Raw genomic sequence first — 15661 nt, forward strand, 5'->3', positions numbered from 1 at the left:
TCCACTCCCAGCTGGCATAACCAACCTTGGTTATGCCTTTTGATTCCTATGGTTCGGTTCTATCCCCTTACTTCTTGCTTTTTGGCTTCACACCTTTCCTTTGGTCATTCTCCTCCAGACCAGGAGGATAGCTTTGCACTTTCTATCATGCTTTAGCAAGTATTCTTAGGGATGAACCTACCCAATAGCCTAGGGAGTGGTTCCTCAATCCGGGTATGCTCACCTTATAATCCCACACATTGGGATTACATTGTTGCTTATGGGCCTTTACATGCCCATCACTCGCCTTGCCAAAATTCCATTTTTGGCTTTGTCCAACTCGGGTAGACAGTCCTCTCCTGTCTCCGCAACCTTGGACATTTGGATAGCACTTTCTATCCATCATTCGCTAGGGACTTAGTTCCTTGGGCTTTATCCATTGCCCTTGCAACATCAAACACCACCTTCTGGTGTTCTAGAGTGTTCGGGTGTCCCAATGATGGCTTTCTTGACAATGAGTATTTCCTTTTATGACATTGACTTACTATATCGCAACACAAGCAACTTATCCCCCGTAAGGGTATATCCAACTTCCCTATGCTATTAAGAAGTCTTGGGTAGCTACCTTCTACCCGTTTAACCAGTTATTTTGCACCTCTTGCTTAGTTGCCTCATAGTTGTCAAGTCCTACAACTCATTACTTGGTGCTTTCACACCTCCATCATTATTTAGGTCACCACACTCCAACTGCATGCTCTACAGCTTAGGCTATGCTATTCCCATTTCCATTGGGATTCCTTTGGCAAGGGGTTCTCATGAACCCACCAACATAGCCTCAAGGTATCACACCTTGGCACGTTTGGTGTCTCCACACCATCGGCTCCACGAGCCTACCTCTATGACATTTCCCCTTCGTGTCTAAGTCTTTGCCAAGACCAACACCGCTCTTTCTCATGCCAACCATCCGTTAGCACTGCACTATAGAGGTCACACACAACTTTATGTCAAAGTTTTTTCTTCTGGGAACACCTTTCCCATAACTTTAGCATGGCACATTTTGCCATCGATGAGATACCCTCTGTTCTCATCCTTGGATCCTATGATCCCCCCCATCCTTTGTGGGGTACAACACACCTCAGTCCAAATGCTTCCATCAGTCCTTTTAGGACCATCCGTTGACTCTACTTGAGTCATCCAGCAGTTTTGGACTTGGTTAATCCACAGACCCGTAAGGTCCTACTTGTGAGGCACTAGCTCACTGGAATACACTTATTGCATTCCTGTCCTACTCAAAAGGACTATTTTCACAAGTGTTACTCCGACACTTGATTTTGTTCTCTGGGGGCAACCTTTGCCCCTTAGGACTACTTGTCCATGTGATGAGAACACCAACTCATCCACTTAATACACCCCCAACTCCTTGGGTTGTTCCAGCATTTATTAGAGGTAGCCCTGGCTACCTTTTCAAGGACTTGAGTCCTCTTCCGTATTTGACCTCCCACGGTCATTACTTCTGGTCTCACATTCATGAGCACCAACCTCAACTATATGAGGAAAATCTTGTGACTCCTTTATTGCTTTGGAGTCTTTATCTTTCCCGTGATCCCAACTGTAGTTGTTTACCACAACTACATTAGCCAGTTTGCTAAGTCAAACGCTCATCTGGATCACATCCTCAACTCTTTGAGGAAAACCATATACTGTTCCCAAGATCCCAAAGTTGTTCCATTATTGGCCCTTTTCTATCCACCACCTTGTCTACAAGTTCACACATGAACTGTAATGGAGAGCCATATCTTCCCGACTTGCTACTCCTCAAGGATAGGCCCACTTCTCGGACCTTCCGTTGCCAACACCAGTGGTGATATACTTGAGCACTAATAAAAGTCGGACTAAGGAATAGTTCCGATACCAAATTGTAAGCGACTAAATTTTCCATTCTACTTTAGTCACTTAACCACACCTCTGACCACTTGGAGGAGTCTCATTCACAACCTCCATAAGTCCAATCCAGGACTTGGGACTTGCTAGCCCCGAGAATGGCATCTATGCCACTCAACATTTGCACTTGGTCCAAGTGCTCCACGTGTCCAATCCCATGACCGACACTCAAAGGTACCACCGACATAGCAGCCCGTTACGCTAAGGCCATGCCCAATCACCTTTGCCACACTGGTAGTTCAATACCACTTGCATCACCGTCTTGGTTCTCCAAGACTAGGCAAACCATCCGTGAGTGGTCATCTCAGATCCACTCCTTAGCATCCTTAGGATGCCCACCGACAAGGGGAATAGCCTTCCCCAATATCCCTCTGTCAGTCCCCACTAAGTCCCTTTCTGCCCCTGGCCGTGTTTGCCAACACTGCCACTGGATCGAGACCCACAGGCCCGACCACTAAGTCCCACGGTCCTCTGGGACTTCCTCACCACACGACTGTGTCCTTGGTCACTACCCCAGAGGATTGCTCCTCTTCCTTTCCACAGTCTGGGCCTTTGGGACAACATTTCGGAACACCGTGGCCTTACGCGAGCCACCTGGGTACTCTCCTCGCCTTCTGCCCTTGGGTGCTCTAGCCATGGGCTTAGAGCGGGTTTCGTTGAGCCACACCAGGTATCCAAGTAGGTAGTGCCACCCACACTTGGACTGGGAGCATCGGCCAGTCGATCTCCCGGGGGAACTAGAGCCGGCTCTTGAACACTTCACCCAGCTACCCCGCTTGTCGGTCTGTGTTCACTCTAGTCTTGGACTTCCCAGTGGGCAGCTCATCACCCAACACTGGGTCCGGCCTTCCTGGGCCAAACTAACCTTTCCTGGCCAAACTGGCTCCACTGCAGTCCTCCCCCTACTATACTTTTGGAGCTCACCAAACCCCCCAGGGTCTGGGAGACGAACGCTTTGGGCTTTCACCCTCTCAGGCTCCGGACTCGGACTCGGACTCGGACTCGGACTCGGACTTGGATTCGGACTCAGACTCAGGCTCGGGCTCGGTCTCGGCCTCGGCCTCGGTCTCGATCTCGGTCCCGATCTCGGTCTCGGTCTCGGTCTCGGTCTCGGTCCCAGTCTCGGTCTCGACTTCGGACTCCATCTCGGACTCCATCTCGGACTCCATCTCGGGTCCATCTCAGGTCCATCTCGGACTCCATCTCGGACTCCATCTCGGGTCCATCTCGGACTCCATTTCAGGTCCATCTCGGACTCCATTTCAGGTCCATCTCGGGTCCACCTCAGACTCCATCTCGGACTCCATCTCGGACTCCACTTCGGACTCCAACTCGGGTCCATCTCGGACTCCACTTCGGACTCCAACTCGGGTCCATCTCGGACTCCACTTCGGACTCCAACTCGGGTCCATCTCGGACTCCACTTCGGACTCCAACTCGAGTCCATCTCGGACACTCCCACGTGTCATGTGTTGGTCCTTTTGGGTCCCTTTTTGGAGCCTCGCCTTTTGCTCGCTTTGTGCTCGTTCCTCGAGCACTTCGTTGGGAGTTCCACTCCCGCTCTTGACTTTTCAAGTCGGAGCTTTTGGTCCAAACGTGTTACGCTCGTTTGGCTCTCGCTTCGGCCACTACCATGCGGCGCCCTTCCGGCTCCACTTTGGGGCCTAGGGATTTTGTGTCTCACACATCTCAATCCGAATGCTGAAAGTTCACATACTTCGCAATCATCCATTTGAATGTCCGAACGAGCCGTTCCACCAGACCGTCTGATTGTGGATGATAAGCACTCGTAAAAGTGTGGCGTATCCCCAACCGAGACGTCAAAACATGAAATACCTCAGCCATAAATGCAGGACCATTATCCGAAAGAATCTCCTCTAGACAAGAATGTTGGAACACCACTCGATTGAGGAGAAAGTATCCAACAGCAGTTGCAGAAGCGCTAGCAAGAGCACCAACTTCCACCCAATGAGTCAAATAGTCAGAAGCAATAATAACATACTCATTGCCAGCAGTCGATCGTGGAAAAGGTCCCATAAGATCAAACGCCACCAACTCAAACGGACGGGAAATTACAATTGACTCCAACCGTCCTTCCGCAGCACAAGGGGGAGTATTACGAGCTTGGCACCAAACGCAACTACGCACATACCGGATAACATCACGTCGCATCTCTGGCCAATAGAAAGGCCTGCATAGCTTCTCGGTCACACGACGATGTCCCATATGCCCACCTAGAACAGGAGAATCATGGTAGGCATGGAGAAACCGCGGAATAAAGATAGAAGGCACCACAAGTCGTAAATGATCATCAGGATCCGTCCCCACAAAATAAAGAAGGCCATCCACAAGGCGATATTGAGAATGTAAATGCCGGAAAGGCAAGTCATCAACAAGGGATGCAGGATCCTCAAACGCATCTTGAAGCCTTCGAATCCACGGCTCAATCTTTTGAGCCTCGCGAACCTCATCAAAATGGTTGTGGGGTTGCTCTACACCTTGTGGACACTGAACATCAAGTACAGCAACCGCCGATGGCACTGAATCCTCATCTAGAAAATCCACAGATGCTGGAACAACAGGCTCATCAGAAACATGAGAAGAAAGTGGAGAAGGAAGAGGAGCTCGAGAAAGAGCATCAGCATCAGCCATAGAACTCCCTGGGCGATGAACAACATCAAAATCATATATCTGAAGTTTTAAAGCCCACCGAGCAATATGACCAACCACGTTCTTCCGCTTCAATAATGAAATAACGGCAGTATGGTCACCTTCAAGTAACGTCCGAGAACCATGTAGATATGCATGAAGTTTCTCGAAACCCCAAACTGCCGCTAAACACTCCTTCTCTGTCGTGGGGTAGTTCACCTCTGTTGGTTGTAACGTATGGTTTATATATGCAATGGGATGACGCTGACCAGGCACACTCGGGCTCTCTTGCATTAGCACACCTCCAAGACCAATATCAGAAGCATCAACGCACAAAATAAAAGGTCGAGTATAGTCAGGATATGCCAAAACCGAAGGAGTCATCAACAACTCTTTGAGATCCACAAACGCCCGCTCACAATCTGAAGACTAGATGAAAGATGACATTGACGACTTAAGCAACGTTCGCAATGGTGCAGTGCGATCAGAAAGATGATCCACAAAACGACCGAGATACTGCACCTTGCCCAGGAAGCGCTGCACATCATTCACACACTTCGGAGTAGGGAACTTTAGAACGGCTACAAGTTTGTCAAGATCAACTTGCAAACCCTCACGAGAAATACGGTACCCAAGATAAGTTGATCTCCTTGGGTGATCGACGACGAACAGGAACCTTGATTGGACGAGCATCCCCGGTTGGAATTGGATGACGTGTGGCAATCTTAGCCCCAAAAGACAGGTCAAAGTCAAAGAGATCAGAATACTCCTTCATGAGCCGATCAACAGCTGCAACACAAAGAGCTTCAGAGGGATCGGAAAAGGGAAGAGCAGAACAAGATAGAAACATAGGAGGAAATAGTGGGGAAACAAAAGTAATAAAAGCAAAAGTAGAAGTAGAGGGAGGAAGAGGTACGGAAGTGAGAGGAATGGATGAAACATAAGGAAGTATGAGACAAGGGGGAGAAGCCTCAAAGTCACACTTGGCATGATTGCGCTGCAACCAATCCATACCAAGAATGAGGTCAAAAGCTTGACTCGGCACTACCCGCAATGACTGCAACTCAAGCTCGAGATTGCCCACATGCACAACCAGGTCCGCCTCATCTCGTGCACATGCATATGTACGGCCGTTGCCATAAAGAATGAAAACTGGATCTGCCGCACGACGCAAGTGTAGACAACAACGTGTGGCAACAGGTCGAGCAATAGAAGATAAACTCAAACCTGTATCAACCAACACGGAGAGAAGAATAGGAGACCGCTTGTTATAAAAACGAACTTGGAAAGTAAACACTGGATGAACCGGTGCCGAGTGAACCCCTTGATGATACTCTCAAAAGAAAGATGGAGGGGTCACTAACTTATTCGCGCAAGGTCCCTCCGTTACTCGCGCGACTCCTCGTTTCCCGGATGCACCTCGGTGTCCAAACCTTCCACCGCAGCAGCACCAACAGGACGTTGCTGACGCCAAGGTCTCCATCCAGGAAATGGAGGTCGCCAATCCGGAAAGCGTCGACAATGCCGATAAGTATGACCAACTTCATCACACGCCCAGCAACGAACATCACGGCCACGACCACGTCCGCGCCCTTGTCCATGGACTCGAGTAGCAGCAGCATCAACCTCCATTGGAACAGGACCATCACTCATAGGAAGTGGAGCTGAAGGACGTGCAGCAAGAAGTGGAAGAGGCGACGTCTCATAATGTTGTGCCAAGCGAAGAGCATCGTCAAGGGTGGTAGGAGCAAGTGCATGCACAAGGCCAACAAGATCTGGACGAAGTGCTGGCCACAACATTCCTAGCTTGATCTGCTCTGACATATTAGGCTCCGCACAAAGCAAAAGACTTCAGAAACGAACGCCAAATTGCATCACCAACTTAGATGGCCCTTGGCAAAGACGATGCAATTGTTGGAAGGCATCGTCACAATCATCGGCATGTCTGAAGGTGCGTTTGAAGACATCTGGAAGAACACTCCAATCCCCACGAGTGGCCGCACTCAATCCATTGTACCACTGCAACGCCGTCCCTTGGAGACACGTGGGAAACTCACAAAAACGTCGAGCATCATCCCAAGAATGATATGTGGCAATCACCGTGAAGTGATCGAACCAATGGTACACATCATCCCTAGGATCCCCACGAAAGAACTCTGGCCGAACGCGAGGATTGGCACCAAGAGCAGGAGGAGTTGGACCATGTGCTGTGAATGCCACCATCAATTGAGTTTGGTTGTTCAATTGCAAACGCATAACATCAAGCAATTGAACCAACTGCTGCTCTAGAGTCAAAGGAGGAGATTGCGGATCGGCCATGAAGATGAACGAAAAAGAAAAAGCAAAAAAAGAGAAATGACAAAAAGCGAGAAAGAAATGGTAGATCTAAACAATGCAAAAAGCTAGATCTAAACCAAAATCCTGAAAAGAAAGAACAAAAGAAAGGAAATGGAAAAAGCTAGATTTAGACGATGCAAAAGCTAAATCTAAACTGAAATCCCAAATCCAAGCACTCCCAGGGACAATCAAAGGTGCCCCTCACCTCCACCAATGTGAGTGCATGGAATATGGAACGGGAATACAGAAATGTGCATATCAATTAGCCCAAAAACCCTAGCTTATATACAGGAGCGAGTGGTCTGGATTGAAACCAATCCGACGGCTACCAAAATTCCATTACGCTAATATTAGTATACGGCATCGTAGCCGTACACTTGGCCCTCACACAGCCAATATAAATACTTGCCCATCTTCTTAGTTACACAACAATATCTCATATGGCCATATAGAATAAAAGAGTCATGGTAAGCATAAAATAAAAATCAAAAGCACCACTAGCCTCAAATGATTATTAGGACCAATCCCCCTAAAGTAAAAAATTGTCTTTAACATGATAAATCATCAACAAATAATATAGAAATTTTAAACTATTATGAATCATTTAGATCTACATCTTAACTTTTTAAGCCTTACAAACCTCACCAAAAGAAGGTAAATGTAGCTCCACACCTTATTGACACTATATATCATGTATAATAGTTGTCAACAATATATAATCCTCATTTAAAAATCCACTTATGCTAGAATAACATATTCATTATCACCTTTTAGCGTTTGAAACTATGTAAGATCAAGTACCATCTTAGACAAAATAAAAAACAATATTAACAACTTTAACAATGTTTGAAATAGTATAGTATGATTAGAAAGATGATTTATAGAACAATCAAGATATTGCACTTTATTGAAGAAGTGTTGCACATTATTTATACACCAAGGGGAGAAGCCTCAAAATCACATTTGGCATGATTATATTGCAATAAATCTATATAAAAGATGAAGTTAAGAGCTTAATTTAGCACCATTCACAATGATTAGAGCTTAAACTCAATATCACCCACACACATAATTCTCATCCCACATACACAAATGTGTATAACTGTTGCTATAGAGAATGAAGATTGGCTCTTCTGCATAGTGCAAATGTAAATGATCAACATACTAAGGAATAAAAGATAAACTCAAATTAATAATGAGTATCGAATGACTTTCTTATGGTATTTTAGAAAGAAGGATGAAGGGGTCACTAACTTATTCATATAATGTCTTTGACTTTCTATTTCTTGAAAGAATCTTAGTATTAAGACCTTCCACTGCAATAGCACTAACATGACGTTATTGATACCAAGACTTCTATCCAAACAACAAAAAGTGCTAATCTGGGAAACATCAACAACATTAATATGTATGGCTAACCTTCTCACATGTTTAGCAACAAACATCATAGCTTTAACCATGTCCTCATTCTTTAGTAGCAATAGCCTTAACCTTTATTGAAACATGATAATTTCCTATAATAAATGGAGCTCAAACACATGCAATTACAAGTGGGAAAAATGATGTTTTATAATGTTATACTAATGAAAAAGTGTCATCAAGGGCAAGTGCATGCACAAATCCCATAAGATCTTAACAAAACACTAATTATAACATACTTAACTTCATATATGTAATGTATGTGGTTTTTACCCTTTATCCTATGGTGATTTACTATAAAATAACTATGAAGCAGAATTTAAACCCTTCATATGCCATATGACACATACCATATACCATGTATCCCAAGGAAAGTGAAGTGGAACCCGAGTTTCAAAGCTTTGGGCTACTGAATGAAAGAACGAAGCCAAACTCCTAAGTATAGAGTTAAGGAGCAAAGGAACCAAAGTATAGAGTGATTTCCAAGCATATAACCCAAGGAGTGAAGGGATAAGAGCACGGAATGACTTGGAAAATCCTAGAGCATTTAACTTCCCAATGCTAAGGCTAGCATGTAAAATGAAGCCAAATAAAGTCTAGAACTATTTTAACATATTAACGGCCTAATTTGAGAATATAGGTACTCCACTAATTAGCATGGAATGGAACTTAGGCTTAAACCCAACCAAACACAGAACAGGGATAAGCATGTAAATAGAAACTAAACTATACCTCAAGTTGGTTAGTTATGCCCAATCTATCCACTATCTTTACTATATATTTAGAACCCCCTACAAACCCCCCCCCCCCAATGCTTTTGGCTTTCACCTTTAACCATCCTTAGTCTTTTACAATATTTTTCCCTATATCATCCCTATATTCTATATGGACTTTCTTCTGAAATGCTAAAGCCCTGCACACAGGAAGTGTGGCAACAAAAAAGATTAACTCAAGATCCTTTAGTTTTGATGGAAATATGTGCTCCAATCTTGTGTTAATGGACATTTCTTCCATGAGATCCCTTGTCCTAAATATAAAATATATTAAGAGAAAGTAAAAATAAAAATTATTTACACTGAATAATGACAATAAAATGCAAGGTAATCATCCAACCAAACTTGATATTCTAGTTTATTTATTCCTTTGAAAACAAATGCCAATAAAACTAGACAACTCACCACGACCATGAAGATATGAGAAAGACTTTCCCAAGGCAACTGATAATATATCTAATGTGATGTACCCTGAAACAAGTATTTTCTCATGTAGTTACCTTATTATACATATAATATAATACGTAAAAAACGAAAGAAAAAAAAAAGCCCAAACATCATCGATAAGAGACCTCCTATTTTTCTGTAGCTCTGACACAATGTTACCATTTTGTGCAAGGTGGTTTTCTTCAAAAATATTTTATAAAATATTGCTGAATATAAAGAAAGAATGTGAAAACTAGAAATCTGCTTACCAATGAACACCCTTATATGTCCATGCGTGGCAGCAAATCAACCCTGAAAAGAGTTGTGCAGAGGAAGGCTGGCTAGAGAGCTCTTTATCACGAACACAAATCTGAAGTGCCCAACATCAACATCAAAACTAATCATAAACGTCATGGAGCTTACCAGGTCTGTTCTTGAGCACTTCTTGGCCTCTATGACTTCTGCGCCTTTGTTGCTAACACAAACCTGAAGTAACATCAAAACTAATCACAAAGGCCATGGATTCACATACCAGGTCTGTTCTTGAGCACTTCTCAGCCTCGGTGCTTGTGACTTGCGCACCTTTCGTCACTAGCAGGAAGTAGCATCATACCCACGGTGCCCCCAAAGTCCTTCACCTCGCATATGGTAGCATGTTTGGTGACCTTGCCCTCAACACCAAGCGCGTCCCATAAATCATCGTCAAAGACCTCACCAGCTGCGACTCTCATCTCCGGGCGGAGCCTCCATGGCTCAAGTTTGCTTGTCATCTCTTGGAAGCGCTGTACAGCATCTCTGGAAAAAAGAGCCCAACCTTGCTATACCCCGGAGATCCACCACCACGCCATCTGCGTCTTGCAGCTCCTTCACAGGATCACGTCCCCTGGCAGCACAAGCCGTCACCAGCTTCCTGACTGACAACGTCATTGGCATGCCTTTGTAGTCCTTGTAATCCACAATCCACTCCAGCGCATCGTACTCCAACAGCGCCCTGGACGGAACCGCGAGAAGAAGGTGGCCGGTGGATATCCGGTTCCGCCACATGGGCCCTTGAACATCAGTCCTCACAGCGCCGGCATCAACATCGTGATGGAGTTTTAGGACCTTAAATTTCGCCGGACGACAACTCCATCGCAGGCCAAGCTCGAACATGGAGATGCAGCCCAGGGCTTCGATGCTCTTGATCTGGCATGGCTTGAGCGGCTCCAGCGATGGTGGCATCTCGGGGTCGTAGAGAAAAGCCGGGTGGCTCCAAGAGCTCGGAGCAAAACTCCATATGAGCAAGCCACAGTGATTGGTAGAACGCTTTCAGGGGGATGTAGTCATTCAATCGGCAAGTGAATTCCCTTTTATAGCAGTCATCGCAGAAGAGAAGCAAGGAAGTGGTGTTGGCGTCGTAGACGAGATTGAGCGGAGGAGCTGTTGTGGCTTCGTTGGCGATTCTGCGAACAGATCGAGCGTTGGGTGCTGCTGCTGGGCAGAAAAGAATGTTAGCCGAGTGTCTACACTGCTCGAATTTGACTTACCTCGGTACAGCATTGACAAAACCCTAAATCTTGAATATTCTAAACGAATCAAATTGACCCCTTAGTTATACGAGGCTTAGCTAGGGTTTCTCTCAGTGCACGAGCGCCATGGTGAAGGGGCGGCTGAACGTCGCCGATGTGGCGGCGGAGGTGAAATGCCTGCGCTGTCTCATCGGAATGCGGTGCGCGAACGTGTACGATCTCACGCCGAAGGTAATCTTCCGTCGACAGGATCATCGGTTCATTTTCTCTCTCTCTCGCATTCCAGACGTATGTGATCAAGCTCGCCAAGAGCAGCGGCCTCACTAGTTCCGGAGAAGGCGAGAGAGCTCTCGTGCTGCTGGAGAGTGGCGTCCGATTGCATATGACCGAATTCTCCCGGTAAGAGATTTCATTCAAGCTTGGAGAGATTCGTGTCTTTCTCCTTTGCAGGGATAAGAGCGTTACACCTTCTGGATTTACTCTGAAGCTGAGAAAGCACATACGAACTAGAAGACTGGAGAATGTCCAACAGCTTGGTGTTGATCGGGTATGGTCACATTGAAAATTTCAAGTAATTCTCTATGATTCTTTCTAGGTGGTGGATTTCCAATTTGGCACTGGAGAACTCGCTCATCACATCATCTTGGAGCTCTATGCTCAAGGCAACGTGCTACTCACTGATGCGGACTACAACGTTCTTACTTTACTTCGAAGTCACAGGCAAGCTTGTTATTTTTATTTTTCTTTGCGAGACATTGTGCTATTACATTTTTCTTCCAGGGACGATTATAAAGGCATTGCTATGATGGCTCGTCATCGATATCCAGTCGAGAATTGTCGAACCTTTCAACGAACGACGATGCAAGACCTGATACGTGCTTTCTCTCCGGATGAGAAGAAGGCCGAACAGCAGGAAGCTCAGCAGACCCCGCAAGATGCACGCTTGCAGAAGAAAAAGGATGACGAGGGATTTACTTTGAAGTCGATCTTGCTAGACAGCTTTAGCTACGGACCAGCGGTGTTTGAGCACGTAATTCTGGACGCTGGCCTGCAACCAAATATGAAAGTTTGTGACGCTTCCAACAGGTCGATGGTATCTGAGAAGGATCTTCACTCGCTACTGGAAGCTATCAAAAGATTCGAAGATTGGCTGGAAAGTGTGACGACAGGTGATTTTACGCCGGAAGGATATATCACGTTTCATCCAAACAAGACTGCCAAGAAGAAGAACGCAGAGTCCGCGGAAGAGAAGGTGGATATGCGTCTTACCTAATGGTCTGAAGTTGATTGTGGGCTTTTGCAGATGTTCGATGAGTTTTCTCCACTCCTATTGAAGCAGAGCGCTCACCGGGAGTATATAAAGTTCGACACTTTTGACGCGGCGCTGGATGAATTCTTCAGTAAGATTGAGGGCCAGCGACTGGACCAGCAGCGAAAGACACAGGAGGATTCTGCCTTCTCAAAGCTTGAAAAAATTCGTGCTGATCAGGTACCGAACACTGCAATAAATTTTAAATGTTCTCAACTCGTAACTGGCATGTAGAGAAGTCGAGTGGAATCTCTGAAACGTGAAGTTGATCAAGCAGTACACACAGCTGAGCTCATCGAATACAACCTGGCTGACGTCGATCTAGCCATTGATGCGGTTCGTGCTGCGCTTGCAAATGGCATGGATTGGAAAGACTTGGGACGCATGATAAAAGAAGAAAGAAAAGCTGGCAACCCCGTAGCAGGACTCATACACAGTCTGCAGCTGGAAAAGAACCACATAACATTACTCCTAAGCAATAATCTCGACGATATGGATGACGATGATAAAACAAAACCCGCGGATAAGGTATGGCTTCAGCAAATCTTATGGTTGTTTGATATGTAATTTTGCAGGTGGAAGTTGATCTTTCTCTCTCAGCTCATGCAAACGCGAGGAAGTGGTTTGACATGAAAAAGAAGCAAGCGCTTAAGCAGGAAAAGACTGTTGCAGCACATGAAAAAGCCTTCAAAGCTGCAGAGAGAAAGACGCAGCAACAATTATCCCAGGTGCCAGACTTGCTATCGTAATTTGTGCTGATTTGAAGTTCTTTCACAGGCGAAGGCTGTTGCAACTATTTCGCACTTGCGAAAAGTCCACTGGTTCGAGAAGTTTAACTGGTTCATAAGCAGTGAGAACTATCTTATCATCAGTGGACGAGACGCTCAACAGAACGAACAAATTGTCAAGCGCTACATGAAGAAAGGCGATTTGTACGTAGTATGAAGTTGATTTCGTGTGTTTCATGTTATGCTTCTGGACCTGCAGGTATGTTCACGCCGATTTGCATGGTGCATCAAGTACTCTAATCAAGAATCATAATCCTTCTCAACCTGTGTCGCCTTTAACAATCAACCAGGCTGGATGTTTTACGGTAACGAGCTGTTTGTTTATCTTTCGCAATGCAGTTCCTTCGCTTTTTTTGTTTTTTTTTTTTTTTTGTTTTGACAGGTTTGTCGCAGTCAAGCATGGGATTCCAAGATCATTACAAGTGCTTGGTGGGTATATGATCATCAAGTGAGCAAGACGGCCCCGACGGGTGAATATCTCACGGTTGGAAGTTTCATGATACGAGGAAAGAAGAATTTTCTTCCACCGTATCCACTTGTCATGGGGTTTGGACTCTTTTTCAGGCTTGATGAAAGCTCCATCCCTGCTCACTTTAACGAGAGGAGAATTAGAGCTGAAGGGGACAACGAAGAACCAGAAGCAGAGATTCAGGACGATGAGGAGATTGACGACGCTAGTGTAGAGGATAGTCAGGACAAAGTTCACGAGAGAAAAGAAAGCGGTGATGGTGGAAGCACGATAGAGAAAGCTAGTGTGACGGAAGCAGAGGAAGCTAGATCGGAGGAAGCGGAATCAGAGGAAGCAAGAGCACCGGAAACAGAGAACGCAGCAATGGATGAGCAGGAGGAACAGGCTCCGCAATCCGACTCAGATATCGATAGCTTGCTTGATAAGGCGCTAGAGCTCAAGTCCGTTCTTCCGTCTCAGGTAGATACGAATAAGTACGGACTGGGTGAAGTTCAAACAGAAGACCAAGTTGATGACGCTGATCAAGAGACAAAGGTAGCCAGGGAGAAGCCGTACATATCAAAAGCAGAGCGAAGGAAGTTGAAGAAAGGTGGAAACACTCAGGAAGTGGCCCAGGAAAATGAGAAAGATGGCATAGAGGAGGGTAGTTCAGGAGCCAAGCCCAGTGAAGGGAGCAACAAGCAGGTCCGCGGGAAGAAGGGAAAGCTGAAGAAACTCAAGAAGTATGCCGAGCAAGATGACGAGGAACGGGAGCTGAGAATGTCCCTACTTTCTGTAAGTTTTTCTCTTTTGATTTTGTTCTTCCTGGAACTGACTTGAAACGTAATTACAAACAGTCTGCAGGACGAGAGAAACCATCAGCCAAGGAGCAACCAGAAAAACCGAGCGTGAAGAATGAAGGTTCGTCTTGTACTCTAATTTTTGTCCTTGAGTTTGCAAGCTTTACAGACGCAGCAAAGAAACCCGTCATTTGCTACACCTGCAAGAAAAGTGGACATGTTGCATCCGAGTGCCCGGACTCGAAGCAAACTGAAAGCGAAATTGCGGCGATCAATGCCGAGGAGAACATTGTGGATCTGGACGAGGAAGAAAGGGAGAAGCTAACGGAGCTGGACGCTCTGACTGGAAGGCCCCTCCCGAACGACATCCTGCTCTACGCGGTACCGGTGTGCGGGCCTTACAGTGCTCTCCAGAGCTACAAGTACCACGTAAAGATCACACCAGGGCCTTCGAAGAAAGGCAAAGGTAAATAGTTACGTGGCTTTCTTTCGCTTGGTGTCATTCGTTTGCTGCTTCCAGGAGCGAAAATGGCTATGGACGCTTTCATTCGTTCGTCGGACGTGCTTCCGAGAGAGAAGGAATTGATGAAAGCGGTGGCGGAGTCGGATCTGGTAGCGTGCATGATTGGAAATGTGAAGGTGAGCGCTCCGGGACTGGCGAAGCTAAAGCAGAGCCAGAAGAGCAGCAAGAAGAAAGCCGCGGTGAAGAAAGATAAAGCTTGAAGACAATTGTAAAGGTACTCTACGACGATTTTCTTCGTTGTTTTTCCCCATGCGTGATAGTTCTAGCTAACGTGATCTTTGCAATGTTAGTATGTGCCTAGAAGGTATTTGAGGGTAGAAACAACCGAGGAACGCAAATACAAAAAGGTGGCAAAGAGGTTTGAGAAAATGTCGAGGCTCCTGGCTGCGTGCATTCTAGCTGCTCGGTATCCCACATCCCAGCCTGGTTGCGAAGCCTGCAAACGAAGCTAACACCCTGTACAAGGAGCTGAAAGCCTTCTCACAGATGTGACGAGCCCGGGCGGTTGCCAAGAAGAAAGCATGAGCCGCTGGTGTATGTGAGGAGCTGCTACAACAAAATCCTCGACTTAATCTGTGCGCACAGTGAGACGTCAGAGGTAGCTTCTGTGGTTGCGCTGGGCACGCTCGATATCAGTGTTGACATGGTTCATATCATCATCTCATGATAATATTAATTACATAGTGTGTCCTCATTATATAATTGGTTATCAGTTTTGATAACCTCTGGTTGATTTTATGATCAAGAGAATTGCCCAGGTC

The 15661-nt window shown here is 45.8% G+C and overlaps 1 protein-coding gene across 1 annotated transcript; it reads left to right on the forward strand.

Annotated features, from left to right (window-relative positions):
• The first annotated feature begins 11136 nt into the window (after positions 1-11136).
• On the forward strand, positions 11137-15597 carry LOC9654405 (nuclear export mediator factor NEMF). The gene is made up of 14 exons (XM_024668779.1): positions 11137-11263; positions 11319-11431; positions 11483-11579; positions 11628-11752; positions 11813-12284; positions 12336-12521; positions 12576-12869; positions 12917-13069; positions 13119-13273; positions 13329-13434; positions 13512-14372; positions 14435-14498; positions 14547-14843; positions 14898-15597. Exons 1-14 carry the CDS (start codon positions 11159-11161, stop codon positions 15098-15100), a joined length of 3231 nt encoding a protein of 1076 aa, XP_024524547.1. The 5' UTR covers positions 11137-11158; the 3' UTR covers positions 15101-15597.
• The last annotated feature ends 64 nt before the right edge of the window (positions 15598-15661 follow it).

Source organism: Selaginella moellendorffii, unplaced genomic scaffold (assembly GCF_000143415.4).
Source record: "Selaginella moellendorffii unplaced genomic scaffold, v1.0 SELMOscaffold_4, whole genome shotgun sequence".
Classification (NCBI taxonomy): Eukaryota; Viridiplantae; Streptophyta; class Lycopodiopsida; order Selaginellales; family Selaginellaceae; genus Selaginella; species Selaginella moellendorffii.